Raw genomic sequence first — 16609 nt, 5'->3', positions numbered from 1 at the left:
GGGTTCTGGTAGATCACAAGCTTAATAATGGCATGCAATGCCAAGCTGCAGTTTCTAAAGCGAGCAAAATACTCTCTTGTATTAAAAGAGGTATAGACTCCAGAGAGAGAGATATCATTTTACCCCTGTACAAACCATTAGTAATGCCTCATCTGGAATATGCAGTTCAGTTTTGGGCACCAATTCACAAAAAGAACATTGGGGAACTGGAGAAAGTACAGAGAAGGGCAACCAAACTGATAAGAGGCAAGGAGGAGCTCAGCTATGAGGAAAGATTACAGGAACTGAATGTATTCTCTCTTGAAAAGAGATTAAGGGGGGATATGATCAACATGTATAAATACATCAGTGGTTCATATAGTAAACTCGGAGTAGAGTTATTCACCCTCAGGTCATCACAGAAGACAAGGGGCACTCTTTACGTCTGGAGGAAAAGAAATTTAATCTCCAAACACGGAAAGGTTTCTTCACAGCTGTGAAAATGTGGAATAGACTCCCTCAAGAGTTGGTTCTGGTCAGCTCAGTAGATTGCTTTAAAAAGGCTTTTTAAAAAAAAAGATTTCTTAGATACACAGAATATAACTGGTTACTAACATTTATACAGTAGGTAACGTTGATCCAGGGAATATCCAATCACCTCTTGGGGGATCAGGAAGGAATTTTTTTCCCTGCAGGAGCAAATTGGATCATGCTTTGACCTAACAGGTCAACTTGTGCTCAATTGAAATCCTTCACTTGCATATCACAGAAATAGGGGTCTGCTTTGGTATACCATAGTTGGGCATAAAGCTCAAACAGAAACACAGAGGCTCATCATAGTGTAGTAGATATAGGCATTTATTAATGGGTATAAAAAATATATACACTCACATGGAGATAAGGGCTAATAGCCCTATTCAAGCATATAGGTAGACCAAGATGGCGGCTGGTGTCGCCACACAGAAAATGATGTCACCACACTTCTGTTCAATGTGTTGTATCACACATCACGTGACTTCATCAGGGACCCCTGGAAATGTAATTTCCTACTTGAGTGACTGACTCACTGATTTTCCCAGAAGTCTACACTAAGATACATATCAGATTTTTGGCATTCCCTGCAACAAAAATGTCATTTTTGGTGAAATATTTCTAAATGGAAATCATGTCTCAAGGGATGCAGACACTGTCGATTTCCTTATTAGAGCTCTGCAGGTGCAGCAGCTGATTGGTAATTATAAAACCACTCTCATACAGATTCACTTAGCACATGGACACAGGGAAACAAACAGCTATTTCTTCAGAAAAACAAAAAGTAGGAATCTGCAACAAAGTTTGTTAAAATCCTTGCAATGTACATAGATTGAAAAAGGAGCGCACTTCCGCCTTCCATGGCCAGGGCATGCTCCGAAACACGTTGCAGTGCACCTTGGGTATCTGATGTCATCACGGCCATGCCGCTGCGTTCCAGCATGCGTTCCACCTGGCTCTGAGGGAGGACGTGCACGCCGGCCTCACCGTTGTTCCCCTCCAGCTACCACGCTGCTCCAGCGGCAAGCTGACCTCTCCATACCGCAATAGATGACGGCTCTTCACCCTGGATACCACCCTACTGTTTAACCACGGTTTTTATGCTTACAATTACCTTATCTATGAGAGTGTTCCTACACATATATACTTTAATAAAGAGACATATTGCACTTAGAGGCGCTTCTCTCCTTCTCTCACCTACAGAGTCTGCTACAGCCTATTTGGAAGCTTTGCCCTCAGTGCTACACATATCCCCATGCTCTTCACATAACAGCCATAGCTACCACCATTACCCCATACCAAGATTACCTAGGACTTCCAGCAGTGTTTGTGCTGATACACCCCCCTCATCTTTCCTAATCTACATCGATTACCCAGAGGGGAGAGGGTTTTTTTTTCCTCAACAAAAGCAGAGTTACTCTTTAGGGTAAAAAAACATTTTCTCTTCCTCTGTCCTCCCCCTTCCCTGTGTCAAGGGGAATAGAGGGGAGAATAGATCCAGCGCTGAGCATGGCTGCATCTCTTCTCCCCTCACTTCCTCTTCACACAGTGACTTGAACAAATGAAATGCAGTGTGGAAGAAGTGGGGGGAGCGGCTCTATAGACACACAGCTCGGGAGCAAATGGACACCGTTTTCCCCATAGCAAACGGCTTGCTATGGGGACACACAAAGAAGAGGAGGAGCCAAGATTGCTGCATAGGGACCCGAGGAGGATTGGGGCTGCCCTGTGCAATACCACTGCACAGAGCAGGTGAGTATAACGTTTGTTATTTTAATTAAAGCAAGCAAATTATGGTTTACAATCTGTCACTTTTAAAATGACACTAAATGATACTTCTAGGACAAAGCATGGTAAAGGTATTTACCAATTAAATAAAGGTCTTTTAATTTTGTATAATGCTTTTTTTAAACAAAGATAAACAGCAATAAAAAAAAGTTACAATAAGAATTGTAAAAAACTGAACAAAACATGAAACTACAAGAAGGAATGAGTAAATAAGAACTAATTATGGTTAATATGGATTGCTGAGCAACAATTTTTTTTTCAAACAAAAAAATTTTTACAATGCAATAAGCCCTGCAAACATTCCCATGGAACAGCTGGCAGTCGCTACCGGTAGAACAGGACTTGTTTGTCAGTTTGACCTTAGTTAGTCAAATTTGATCTGTTCTTTGACATCAGCAGGGAAAGATCCTTAAAATGGGCTTCTATTGCTAGAGTATGAGTCTATCTGTCTGTACAACCCTGATTGGTGCTTTGTCACATGACTAAAAAAGAAAAGTTTCAGAAGTGTAATTCAAATTAAATTATAACTATAAAAAAAACTGGTTTACAGCTCCCTTTACATCTTTATTGAACATCACATGTGTATTTTTTGTGCATTAATATGGTGTAGGAGGAGTCAAAGATGATTGACACTGGTTTTGATTCTGGTCATATGGCATTTGCATCCAAGGCTCTTTTTATACTTCACAGGTATTAGCAATTACATTTGATATATTTAATACTGATTTATATCAAATCAAAGCTTTTTGTGAATTTCTTAGTGAATGTAATCAATCAACATACTATATCCTGCCCCCATAGTATTTAGCAATAGCAGGACATGGAGGAGGAGGGAGGGGAGTGTCATTTACCACTGTGTATATACCCACATGTGTGACTCTATAGTCACATGGGCTGCACAGATAAGAAAAAGGAGGAAATGAAGAGCTTAGAACTGGGCATCCTTAGTAGAGGACTCCAGCTGGTCTACACAATCTCAGCCTGCAAAGGGGACACAAAGAAGATGGGAAGGAAGCTGGAGGCTAGATCAACCAGGTATATTTTACTCTACACAAAAACAAATTCTTTAGTGGTTCTGTGAGTATGCACACTCTGTTATATAGCATGTAATGAGAGTTTTTCATTATCTGGGTTTAATCGCACTTTAATTGTATGGGGAAAGCTTCTGTTCTGTTGTAGTCTATGGGATTCAACTGTCAGTTTGACAGATGTAATCTGTACTGTTTATTAAAAATGGTTGTCAGTGTTCCTTTCCCTATGTAACCATTGCTTCTGATACACAGAGCAGGACCTGTGAGAGAGGCAACTGAGCTCTGCAGATTAGGTTAGTAGATCTGCCACTAGTGGTGCAGATAGCTAAAAGGGGACAATGATCTTATTAGGTCACCAACAGTATATCCTAAGTCATACATTGTTCATCCTCTGGCTACTTTACAGTTCATGTACAATGCAGCTGATAAACTCACATTGAGGAGCTTTTCTGCATTTTTTTCAGCAGCCCATGAACTCTCCCTAATGTTTTCCTATGTGTCCATGTACACTATGTCGTTTACAGGCAGTTGAGTTTACAGTCTTTTTTTAAACGCACCAAACTTGCATTTAGGAGTAGATTTTATCAGCATTTCAAACGTCAAATGCTTGTAAACGTGGCTAACCGTGTCTACAAGCGTTTACGTTTAAAAGCGTTTTTTAACTGTTCCATATACAGATGCTGTCCAGAGCCTTTTTCATCATCAGAAATACATGTATTCAAATAGACCTAGCACACCAGTGCAGTCAGTTCAAGGTTTTGCGTGAAGGAAAAATGGTAGAACGTGCTGCATTATGCTCATGATGGGATCCATAGTGAATACAACCAGAAAAGACAGGTAATCTCAACACATACTGCTCTCTCTGCTTCTGCTCTCTCTATTTCTCTCAAAATGTCTGAAATAGTTCATTTTTTACTGTTTACGGTATGCAAACGTGGCTAAACAGACATTTTTTAACCTACATTTTCCAGAAGTCAGTTTCCATCGTTCAGAAGTATTTTCCAAACGTTCCGTGTACATGGAGCCTTATACAGCAGTATATTCTGTTTTTAGTGGAATAATGCTTTGTTTATTGTTGGTGCCATGCACTGTGTTATATGTTACATACTAAATATAGTGTCAACGTTTATACAATGCAAAAAGTGTAATAGTACTCATTCCTTATTATCAAAATTAATGTTGCACATTTTTGCAACTATACCCTGGCCTCTGACAGCACTTTGCACTGCTTAGACCCCTGACCAATGCCTACCTCCACAACTATCCATTAATAAACGCATGTATGCAAATGTTACATGCATAAACCAGTATAAGATAATATTTCCTGTTTCTTTCTCTGATTGTGACATGACTGGCTTACCAATTTGAACATTTTTTAGGATTTACATACTGCAGTTATTGCTGATAGCTGGTGAGTGGATAGTTGTTACAATATGCCTAAATATGGTGACAAATGCTGTAGCCTGCTTGAAATGATAGTGTATAGAAAGAAGTTCTGTATTAATGTCCATTATATTTCAAAATCAAAAAGAAAATAACACACATAAAACAGAAAAACAATACACATATAAAAACATAGACATTTAATAAAATGAACATAAAAAATATGCATTTATAAAACAGATTTTTCAGATTGTAAATGTAAAAAATAAAGCAAAAGCAAAAAATTATTTAAAACGATCTGGTAATTTAGACAAAGCAGCATCACGCACTGATGCAAATAGAAAGGTAGCAGTTTACTCCTGTCCAATATAATTATACTGCAAACCTATTGATTAATGAAAATCAGATGCACTTTTTAATGGGACTAATAGCAGATGAAAGGAATGCTGCAATACAATTATATCATTTTGTGCATTGTTCCAAATGTTTGCATGTAAGCACACATTCTTGCATTTTGAACACTTGTCAAACATTTCATGAATTAAACTCACAAAGCTGCTTTTAGAACTGTTAAATATTTATGTGTCTTAGCACCTGATTGAAAACAAAAAGAATGCAGTGATTAAAAAAAAAAGGCACGATTGTGAATGTGACATGTGGCCTGATTTCACTATTAAACTTGCTTTATTATCAACATATTAAATGCTGGTTGTTGGTTTCAAAGATCAAAACTGGAACAGGAGGAAGCAACAAAGTTTTTAAATTTCTTTTCCATGCATAAGCTTGGTTTATTAATTCTGCATCAATGACCTGAGGGCCTCTGCAGCTTCAACTGTCACGGTCATCTCACCAATTATTTTTTCTCCAGACATGGAATCATAAACTGGATCAGGAGAAAAAAAAAAAGTTAGAAAAGAATCTAGCACAGAACACACACACTGTCAGCTACATTTTGTTATGATTTACCACATAACATCAACCAGAATCAATATTATAGTTTATAAAGAACCTCTTATCTAAGTGTGTCTTGTCTCTACTGGCTGCTATGCATTCCATCACAGAACACTTTCAAAATGAATCACCTGACACAAACATTGTTTAAGTTTATAGTAAAAACTGGTGGACTGGGAAAGCATAAAAAGGCCTTCTTGCCTTTGGCACAAGACACCTAATAAAGCAATGACTGCTCACCACTGTGCCCAGATAGTTACCAAACAGCCAAAGCATATGAAACATGGAAAAATAAAAAATCAAAGCCAAATACCAAACCTAGATTTCCAAACACTATAATGTACTACAAAGTTTTCCAGCCTACAAAATATTACCTACAAAATATTAACGCAGAGTCACAGATGAGATCTGTTAAACAAACCTTAATACTCCTGTGCTGCATGTGTATAATACCCTATAAGCTGAACACAAATCAGGGGGCTGTGGTCGATACAGCATTTCAGCTATTGGGAACGCACACCCACATCTATAGTGAGATAACGGGTGGTTCCGGTCACTACATAAACTTCTTATTATCCAGGACACTTGACAATGTGAGTCAATATGCTTTCATGTGTTTTAAAAATGTTTACAATATTTACCTTTTATAGTCGCATTTGCTCTTCCACGCCTCCCCAGTGATGGCAGGCCCCCTAGTTTTTTCTTTTACTTACCTGTAATGGGAGGTGTTTTTTCACCACACTGACTTTATTCGCTGATCATCTTAACTCCTGACTCTTTGGTGTCCCCCCACCCTTTACTTCCCCGTTTCTCCTTTCTACCCTACATCACTAAGTCAGGCATTGCTTCTTTGCATATAGACAACAATGTGTGATGATTATTTGAAAAGATCCAAGATTATTTAGTATTTATTCTCTTTACTGATATTTTCATTTTTGAATGAGTGTCCTTTAATTTTTTTACGATACCATCTAGAAGTACATATACTGTACAACGCCGTATTATTTCTTTTGGTCGTATGATAAAACTTTTCAATAAAAATGATTTAAACAGAACATTTTTTTAAATAATCAGTATTACACTATATTAGCTTTTTCTGTATTGACTGGTGTGGAGGTGGAAAGGAGGAAGCAGAGTGGCTCCTTCTGATGTAGCAAAAGAAAGAACACCTAGACCTACTTATTAATTATATTATACACCATATCATATACAGTATACATAAGGGTCTGTAAAGTTAGTGAGTGCAATGGGAAGTGGGGGAGAAGTAGTGGGTATGAGGAAGGAGGTGAACTGGTTGGAGTGTGCACAACACCCACTTGTCTTCATTTTTAGTTAAGTTAGGAACTAAAACTGATTTGGACTTTAAAGTTGGACTTGTCACTTATTTGTGTTCATAAAAGTGAATGATGTAAGAAGGAGGAGGTTCCTTGTTTGTAGCACAAATTTGAAACATCATAGAGGGCACTACTTTTTACTATATTGTTATATTTATTATCAGCACTTTAAACAAGGTTTGTTTACACATTTTATATTGCACTTTTATTAGCACGTTGCACTATATTAGCGTTATAAGGTTTAATATATAGTGCTGCACTTCAGAATATATGATGAGAATTATTAAGCAAATTGTATATTTAAAGCTGAACTCCAGGCAAACAGCTAAATACACAGATAAAATATTGTACATTTATGAGAATTGTTTTAGCTGCCAAAGGATTGGAATTTTTATCCATCCAGTCCGGAGATTTATATAGTTTTACCACACAGTACACTCCTGTCTGGAAGGGGAGGGGACTTGACCTTTCTTTGCTGCAGTATCCCTTTAACATACAGATCTCCTCCCCACTTCCATCTTGTGGCTGAACGGTGGCAGGAGAAGTAGCAGCCTGATAAGCTTATCTCTCTGACACTCTGCACTCTCCACCTATCAACATGATCCTTACACTACAGCACACCTAATTGTCAGCTCACAGCTTGAATTGGGGATTATGCTGGTTTCAGTGCATTTTCCAGTTTGCAGAAATGCACTACAGTAACATGATTTCTTATAAATCTAGTTGTCATCTGTGTGTTTTGAGCTGATGCGTTTTTTGGAGATGTCAGGGACTTTTTTCCGGCAGCAGATTACATTTTGTGTGTAATAGACTTCAATGGATCTGCACCAGAAACGCAAGTGTTGCGTTTTTTGACATGCTTTGCATTTTTTTTTGCTAATAGAAAAGTATGAAAGTTTTGTTCATGTAGTGCAACTTTGATGCAACTTTACACTCTCTGGCACTCAAGTAGCATACAAGTCACATCAAAGTAGTGCAAAAACTTTTATGTGACCAAAGTTGCATGTTAGGGTTAAAGGCTAGGGTTACGGTTAGAGATAGGGTTAGCAGTGATTGTTAGGGTTGAAATGCTAACCCTGACAACTACCACTAATTACTCTGATTACCCCTAACCCTAGCTCTAAACTCTAGCCCTTAACCCTAGCTTTAAACACTACCTCTTATCTCCAACCCTTAACCTTAACATTTAACCCTAGCCACTAACCCTAGCCTTTAACCTTAACATGCAACTTTGGTCACATAAAGATTCCCGCACTGCTTTGATGCAACTTTAAAGCTACTTGAGTGCCAGAGAGTGTAAAGTCGCATCAAAGTCACACTACATGAACAGAACTGTCATACTTTTCTATTAGCAAAAAGAAAAAAAAAAGCAAAACACAGCAAAAACACAAAACACACAGCAAAATGTGCTGGAAAAATACATCAACCACAACCTGCACAGATGTGAACCTAGCCTGAAGGAAGTACTAAGTCAGGGTGTTGCAATGGTTTTAGGAAGCCAAGTATAGCACCCTGCTGGCCTTTCCCACCAGCCATGATCTGCCTGCATTGCAAAGAGAAGCACATAAACACAGTGGTGATGCCAATGGATCTAAAACAGGGTATGTAATGAAAGCAAAAAGTTTTGCTTACATTTTTTTCCCCCTATTATTAACTACAGTTTCCTTGAGTTGGCACTATGGGTGCATGCAAGTTTGGACATTTAAGAAATGACCGTTCAGCAATTGGGTTATGGCAAGTGTTTTTTTTTTTTTTAAATGTGAAACAAATGGTGAATAAATAAGATAAAAATGTTTCACCACTTATGGTGCATCGCCCACCCCAAAAAAAAACAAAAAAAAAAACCCCTTATCTGTCTGCTTTCCTGATCCAGTGCTGTCCCAGCTGCAACTGTTTTCTCTCTTTACGTCTTGCTGTCACAGGAGACTATGATAGCAGCAGGTGCCATAGGTTCCTGCTGCTGTCAGTCAAATCCTGTGAGGATTGCACGGGGGGCATGGCCGAGCTGCGCTGTGTGTGTCTATGGTTGCACACAGCCTGGCTTAGGAGCATGCCCTCATGGGTGCCCCCTCAAAAGACAGGTTGCTGTGGGGGTACTTGAAGGAGAAGAGAAGTGGACAGTGCCGGCAGGGAACTTCAGAAGAGGAGGTTAAGTATCTCTACAATACCATTGCACAAAGTGGGTAAGTATATCTTTTTTTTATTTTAACTAAAAACAAATTAGGCTTTACAATCACTTTAACTCCTGTGAGGTGCATACCACCTCCAGGATTTCTGCTCTTTCTTTACTTTTAATGCTCCATAATTATTGTTGCAGTGTAGCAATACATTGTGTTTACAAGCAAAATAAATAGGCAGAAATTAACATACATGCTGTCCAACAATATTATATATCAATAAATAAAATTAAAGCTAGATAGCTGATAAGGATCTAATTTTAAGTGCGATTTTGTAGTGCAAATTGGATGTGGTTTACATATTCTATGGGGTCAAAATTGCACTGGAATGACACCAAAGTAGCACAGGAGTCTTTTGCAAAATTGTGCCATACCGATTTGCATTGATGTGAACGGATTGAGTTGCATTTGAAATCGCACTAGTGTGAACAGAGCCTAAGCCTTTACTAGAGAGAGACTTTGAAAAAAGAAACATTAAAACTCAGTAGTAAGTGTATACTAAATCACATCCACACTTCAACAGACATGCCTGCTATTAAATCACTGCTAACTTGTATGCTAAGGTGTCTTATGCTTACACTAATTATTTTATTATATTCCTGAGATTACTAACAATCTATTTTTAGGTACTATTCTACAATTAGCTTAGATGAATTATGACAAATAAAACCTACCTTTCATTTTCTGCTGGATGACATCTTTGCCAGTTCGTAAGATTTCTTTCAGGCTGATACTACTAAATCCAACATCATCACACTCAAGATCTTGTTCATCCTCTGGAGGGTCACTAACCACTGTAAATTTAATACTGACAAAAAAAACCCAAAACACATTCATTAAAAAAAGGAAACAAAATATAAACTGCAGTTTCACACAAAGCTTATCAAAGTACAAAACTTTATGGTTACTGCAAAATATATAAATGTCCTAACCCATAAAAACATTTTCCGTAAATAAAAAAAGGCATTTGGCAAAATACATATGAAACACATGAAATCTATATGTACTCCTTAAATTACTTACTTCATCAGCATATAATTACCATCAAGTAAAGGTCTAAATAATGTAATGAGCAGTAACAATGAAAAAAGTGCTTAAATAATTTTAATCAAAGTTGGAAAATGTAAGATACTAACCCAAAATAAACATAAATTACAACACTTTATTTTATAACAGATAAAACAAAATACATGTAAAAATATTAAAATTATATAAAAGAAAATTAATTGAGTACCTAGGGCGAGCTAGTCATTAAAAGAGAATAAAACATTTCAGAAGGTAATTTCAGATTTTAAAACATTATTTGTAACAGGTTATAAGACATAATACTTCAATTCTGAAGTCACAAATATGCCAAAAAGACCATTACCACTTTGCTTAATGGTTTAATTATGTCACAATACAATAACAATTCTGTAATTTTGTTTCCTGAAACTTTTATTTAAAAAATCAGATTACTAACTTAAAATTTAGTCTAGCTACTAGCAGTTATCAGTTTCCTTGCTGAAAGGGTTATTACTGACTCAAGATACAAAAAAGTATGATCTGTTATTTATTTATTTCTTTGACACATTGATTAATAGGGAGTGTGTCCCACAAACCCTTCTATGACCTGACTTTGGATCAAAACTAACCACAGTAAAATGCTGCTTCCTCTGTAAAATGTGGAAAACACACACCCTTGGTAGCTTATGAAATTTAAGAAGGGCTTTTAAGAGTAAGAAAGATCTATGTGTTCTTTAAGCTGTATTTCAACATCCAGGCTCAGCAGCCAAGTTTTTTTCCTCCTTTAAAATGCTTAATTGCAGGGCAATGCATAAGATGCCTTGAATTTGTGGTTTGTGTAACAGTCAAACTCCATTTTGGGCTGGCTTCAGCAGCAGAATGTAAGGCATGGTGGATTTTGATGTTTCTTGGCACCAAAGATCAAACTATGATCTGCTTGTAAAGATAACTGCTTTAACATTCTGAATAAACCTCATTGAAAATTTATTAAAAGTAGATCTTGGCTCTTTTGTGTAAACTACAAACATCTTATTCTAAAAAACATTTTTATTCATGTCGCATTTCAGTAAAACACAGCCAGTCTTTCCTCTTAAGAATAAGGAACCATATGTCTTGCTGCTGTCTGTATATGTATTGTGGAAAGAAAAACATTTTGCAGGTTACAGGAAAATACATTTGCAGCTCTACCATGTACCCAAAATGACAGGAGTTAAAAACAGGGACACCACACACAGTCTTTCTTAACCTAATGTAATCCCATGAATTTAGTTTTATCACTGTCTTGTGGTTACATTTTGTACAAATAAATAATCTTTGGAATAACTAGATTGCAGTAGTTTCACTCAAATCTAACGCCAGTGTGGCTGGTGGCCAAGACATTAGCAGACTAAAAACATTATAAAACTCTTTCAAGGTTTGTAAGTTAAATTACACTGATAATGACACTTTGTAGAAAAATGGTTAATGTACTATTCAGACCACAAGATGATATATCAACCAAATGCTAAAGAGAAATCCAACAGCATCCACCTTATTTTAAGCTTTGAAAGCCATTTTAAACAAAAATTGAATGGCTGCTGTCTGGTGTACTGTATATTATTGATGAAATGCTCTACCTCTCCCTGTTGTATCAGCATGACAGCTAGGCAAGTAACAATTTCTGAACAGTTTGAACAAGAGAGCCGACTGCCCCCAAAATCATTGTTTCAACCAATTTCTTGGCACTTAATTTTATAAGCTTTACAGTGTATTATGTATTGTTTCATACCTCATTCTGACATTAGTAATTAACTGAAGTGATCGCAAGACAAATCTAATTTGTAAGTAGAAACTGACAATATGATTTATACACAAGTGATTTCTTTTAGCATAAAAGGGTTGGGTACTCTACTAACTCGACATAAAATACTACGAGAGCTCTCAGGTCTGAACAGAAGTATATCTTGTATATTTTGTCTTCAATAAAACCACTTGTTTCTTGAAGTTGGTGCAAATCACAAGATTTTTCAGTTATTTATTTTCTAGCAATTCCAAATCAAGATCAAGCAGGAATAGCTATAAAGTTCCACAAATCTATTGCATTTATTTTGGAATCAGAACTAAAAGATCAAATGGTAGCTATTTGATGACCAAGAGAACCTTGTTGATTACTAAGATAACAATAATTGATAAATAAAAAAATCTTGCAAAAGTATGAAAAAATAATTTGGGGTCCCGTGATGAAGTCAATTAATTACATAATGTACATAGGGTAGAAGGCTGAGAGCTGAGAGAGTCCCAAGCAGAGAGGAAAGACTGTGTTCAGCAGCAGTACAGACCAGTGGATTTGATCCTCGGTGTCAGCTTGAGTGGTAGGATACTTCTCTGCTCTGGAGTTATTAATCTACGATCAGCTGATCTTGTTATACTTTTATGTGAATGAGTTTTTAATAAACATTGCTTTTAAACAATGCAGAGAGCACTATGGTTTTCTGCTTTTTTTTTTTCTTTTTCTTTCTGATTCATTGAGATTTCCTCCATGCTGTTTGTTCTGAGACGGAAACAGTTTAATTCTCCATTACAGCCTATCCTTGCTGTTTAAATGAACCCTGCACATCTGACCATTTATAATATTAAGGTCCAACACAGAAGGCAACAGTTTATCCATGGGAGTTGGTGATGGTGGAGAGAACATTTTTATTCCTATCCATGAGCTTTTAGGTTTTTATTTATATTTGTAATTCCTTTAGTTGTACAAAACATCATGCACAAAAGGGGCAAACAAAGACCATCTTAGTAAATATACTGGATAACATAACAGGAAAAGTGCCAGATCGTATGCAAAATAAAATAAACTGGACAGTACCATTAGGAGCCATCTTATGTGATGAAAACAAATTACAGTCAGATACAGCGGAACAGAAGAAACCATCATGCTCAAGTCATATAGCAGTTATCCTAAAAGGTACACAATCAGAGTGGTAGTAAAGAAGGGGACTGGGGGTGGAGCTCGCAGTAGAACCCAAAAAAAGGGGTGGACAAAAATAAAAATGGGCAAGAAAAGGGGGAGGGTGTGTGTGGAAGGAAAGAGAGAAAGAGAGAGTGGACAAAAGCACAGTAGTCGTGTATCCTCTCCCGGGCAGCATAGGACGGACTATAGAGAACAGGCCTCACTAAGGAGTGGTAAGTTTATTTTGATAGGCATCTGTGAAGACAATATGTTGCCAAGGGTGCCAGGTCTCTTGGCAGATTTCTACTTTGTTATAAAAAGTGGTTGTGAGATTCTCCATGTCCCTGAGTTCATTCACCTTGGAGAACCACAGAGTGAGTGTGGGAGGATGAACATCCTTCCAACGAAGTGGAATACAAGCCTTCGCTGCAATAAGCATTTAAATGGTAATTTTTAATTTTTGTATTTTTAAATAGGTCTCCCCGTTCAGAACAGGAGGCAGGCTTCCGGGTCATCATGCAAATCCACTACAGTATGTTGTTTGATTATACCAGTAACCCCACGCCACAATGACAAACTTTGGGCATTGCCAGAAGATATGGAGAAAGGAGCCTTGATCAGCTCCACAGCACCAGCAAGCATTAGGAAATTGGTACCATTGAGTAAGAAGTTTAATGTTGGTCTCTTGAACCTTGGTGGCTATGGAGGACTTTTGGGAAGGAAGATGGACTAATGAACTTCAGCTGATATTTTATTTCACTTGCACAATTGTTGTTTCACAAGTGTATGATTATTTTGGTTATTTTTATTTGATTTTGCTTGATTTTTTGATTGGTGTATGGTGTTATTATAGTGCAGTGCTATATACTTATTTATTTTATAACAAGACAATAGTTATCATAAGACAGTATTTTTGAAGGTAACAATAAAAATATAAATATAAAGAAGGGATGACAATGTTGGCAGGTAATTTAAATTTCTGCCTAGACCCTCTCTTACAATGCTCCTCCAGAAAATTAGGAATAGTTTATGCAAAGCTTAATTATGTCAGTCTCTGTGATATTTTAAAATTGTGCTTGGAACATGTGCATTTTAAGCACATTCCTGGCTGCTATACCAGTTGAGACTGTGTGTACATTTGTAAAGCGACTGTCAGCTTTCATATGGAAGAGATACAAGTGGTTGTGAAGCTACCCAATCACTTCCATGACTGCTGCAATGTACCCCCCCTCCCCCCACATTCATGGAAGGTGTCGCTGGGAAGGTTGTTGATGGGAGCACAACCAACACCCTCTGCCATCAATACCAAGAGCACCGTCTTGACCTTTTGGGCTTCTATTTACTTGGTAAAACCTCATTTTTTTATGTTTTACTAAAAATCTGGGGAAATGTATTGCATGTGCCCTAAAATTTACTTTAGTACATTTTTTACTGAAATTTTGATTTTCATACTGTTGCAGTAATACCGTGTAACATAAAAAAATATTGGAACTACTACTATTTATTTGTTCAAAGAGTCTGCTTTCAGAAAATATATGTTTGGGAATTTTAAGCAATCTCCAAGTCTAAAATGATTTTTAAAACATGTAAACAAAAAAAAAGTCTCCAGGACTCAAGTGATTAGACAAGCAAAATTGCTTACTCTATAAAGCACAACTTTTAGACGTCTGGAGGGCTAAAAATCATAGATAAAGAGATTACATCAATATCTCCAACAGCGCTACCACATACATGAGAGTAGACCTGATTTACTTAGATCACCACTACTTTGGACAAGTTTTAAAAGCAGAATACAACCCAATTAGCTCATCAGACCATGTCATAGTTATACTCTCCCTCACAACTTAATTACCTGAAAATTTTCACTTGAAAGATCATTGGGCCATTATTTTGAGGCAATGTTTCAGAGATACTGTAAGGACCCATTCAGACTGTTGAGGCGTATTACCACATGGGCATTAACATACAGTATTTACTGCATTAAGGTGTGTTGTGTGAAAAGAGAAGTGCGGGATTTCAAAATAATAAACACACTTAAACACCAAGGTGGATGCAGCATTAATCTGATACTGCATCTATCCCCCATCGCCTCTAAGCCCAAAAACTGAGCAGTCAAAGACTGACACTGATCGCTCACTTCCTGGGTCTGCCCTGAGCACAGAGCGGTGACTGTCAGTCGCCACTCTCTGCTCTCCCCCTCCAGCACTATCTGGGGAGCTGGGGAGTGGAGGGAGAGTGGTTGGCTCAGGCTGAGCAGCATGCTGTGCCATTTGCTGGTAAGGCATCTGGGTGGATCCCAACATTAAAGTTGGGATCACTCCAGATTCTGGACCGGCTGAATGATGGCAGCCTACAGCAGATTTTAGCCAGCTGTCAGCTGAATCTGGATCACAGGAGTGCAGAACTAAGTACACTCCTGTGACCCACAGGAGAAATAGGGCCAAGAGGAGCTCTGACCCTTTTTCTCCTTTAAGGTAGCCCATTCAAAATTCAAAAAGTTGATTGTATATTGGTATGAACTGTTTTCTCAAATGTTTCCCTGCAGGAGCAAATTGCAATCATGCTTTGCTGGGTTTCTCCCTTCCTCTGGATCAACTGTGGGTATAGGAGTACAACTATTTTTTTTTACAGTTGAACTAGATGAACGTTTGTTTTTTTCAGCCAGACGAACTATGTAATTATATAAAAGGCATAGATTAACAAAACTCTGTAATCATTAACCACTTCCTGTCCGGACACTTTTACCCCCTTCCTGTCCAGGGCAATTTTCAGCTTTCAGCGCTATCACACTTTGAATGACAATTGCGCGGTCATGCAATACTGTACCCATATGAATTTTTTACCATTTTTTTGAGACAGATAAAGCTTTATTTTGGTGGTATTTATTCACCGCTGGGATTTTTATTTTTTTTACTATGTAAATGAAAAAGTCCAAAAATTTTGAAAAAAAGTGTTTTTTTAATAAAATTTTGCAAATAAATAATATTTCATCCTAAATCTTGGCCAAAATTTATTCCGTTATTTTTTTAGTAAAAAAAAAAAATCCAAATTAGTTTATAACCAAACATTATAATTTTTAAACATTTTTTTTTACATTTTTATTTTATTTTTTTTTATATTATTTTTTATTTTTATTTTTTATTTTTACATACTGTCACCCTAGCAGTACAGTGTCACCATGGTGACACTGTACTACTTGTGGGGGGTGATGAAGATTTTTTTTTTTTTTTTTACACCGATTGCTTTTACACCCATATAGGATGTAAAAGCAATCATTTCTCTTTCTCTCTGTCTGCATTCTTGCAGTCATTGAGAAATACTGAGTGAGCTGTGATTGGTCACAGCTTGTCACATGGTACAAGGCTGTTGTGAATAGCCTTGTACCATGTGACCTCTGTGATCATTCACAGATTTCACACGTAGTAAGCAATGATGTCACAAGTGACATCTTGCTTACTACTTTGCATGTGATCACTGATTCGCCAATCAGTGATCACATGA

At 37.2% G+C, this 16609-nt stretch overlaps 1 protein-coding gene across 3 annotated transcripts in view; it reads right to left on the bottom strand.

Annotated features, from left to right (window-relative positions):
• Positions 1-4891: 4891 nt before the first annotated feature.
• The window catches only part of RPGRIP1L (RPGRIP1 like), a 433499-nt gene continuing 421781 nt past the window's right edge, over positions 4892-16609 (bottom strand). For all 3 annotated transcript variants that reach the window (XM_089689846.1, XM_089689845.1, XM_089689847.1), the window contains exons 24-25: positions 9849-9982; positions 4892-5595 (exon numbers count right to left, since the gene is read on the bottom strand). In XM_089689846.1, the coding sequence (XP_089545972.1) occupies positions 5504-5595; positions 9849-9982 (226 nt within the window). In that variant the 3' untranslated portion in view covers positions 4892-5503. The remainder of the gene's footprint in view (positions 5596-9848; positions 9983-16609) is intronic.

Source organism: Staurois parvus, unplaced genomic scaffold (genome assembly GCF_062004578.1).
Source record: "Staurois parvus isolate SC_StPar_1 unplaced genomic scaffold, SC_StPar_1.0 ptg000499l, whole genome shotgun sequence".
NCBI classification, from domain to species: Eukaryota; Metazoa; Chordata; class Amphibia; order Anura; family Ranidae; genus Staurois; species Staurois parvus.
This window is presented reverse-complemented; position numbering and strand designations above follow the sequence as displayed.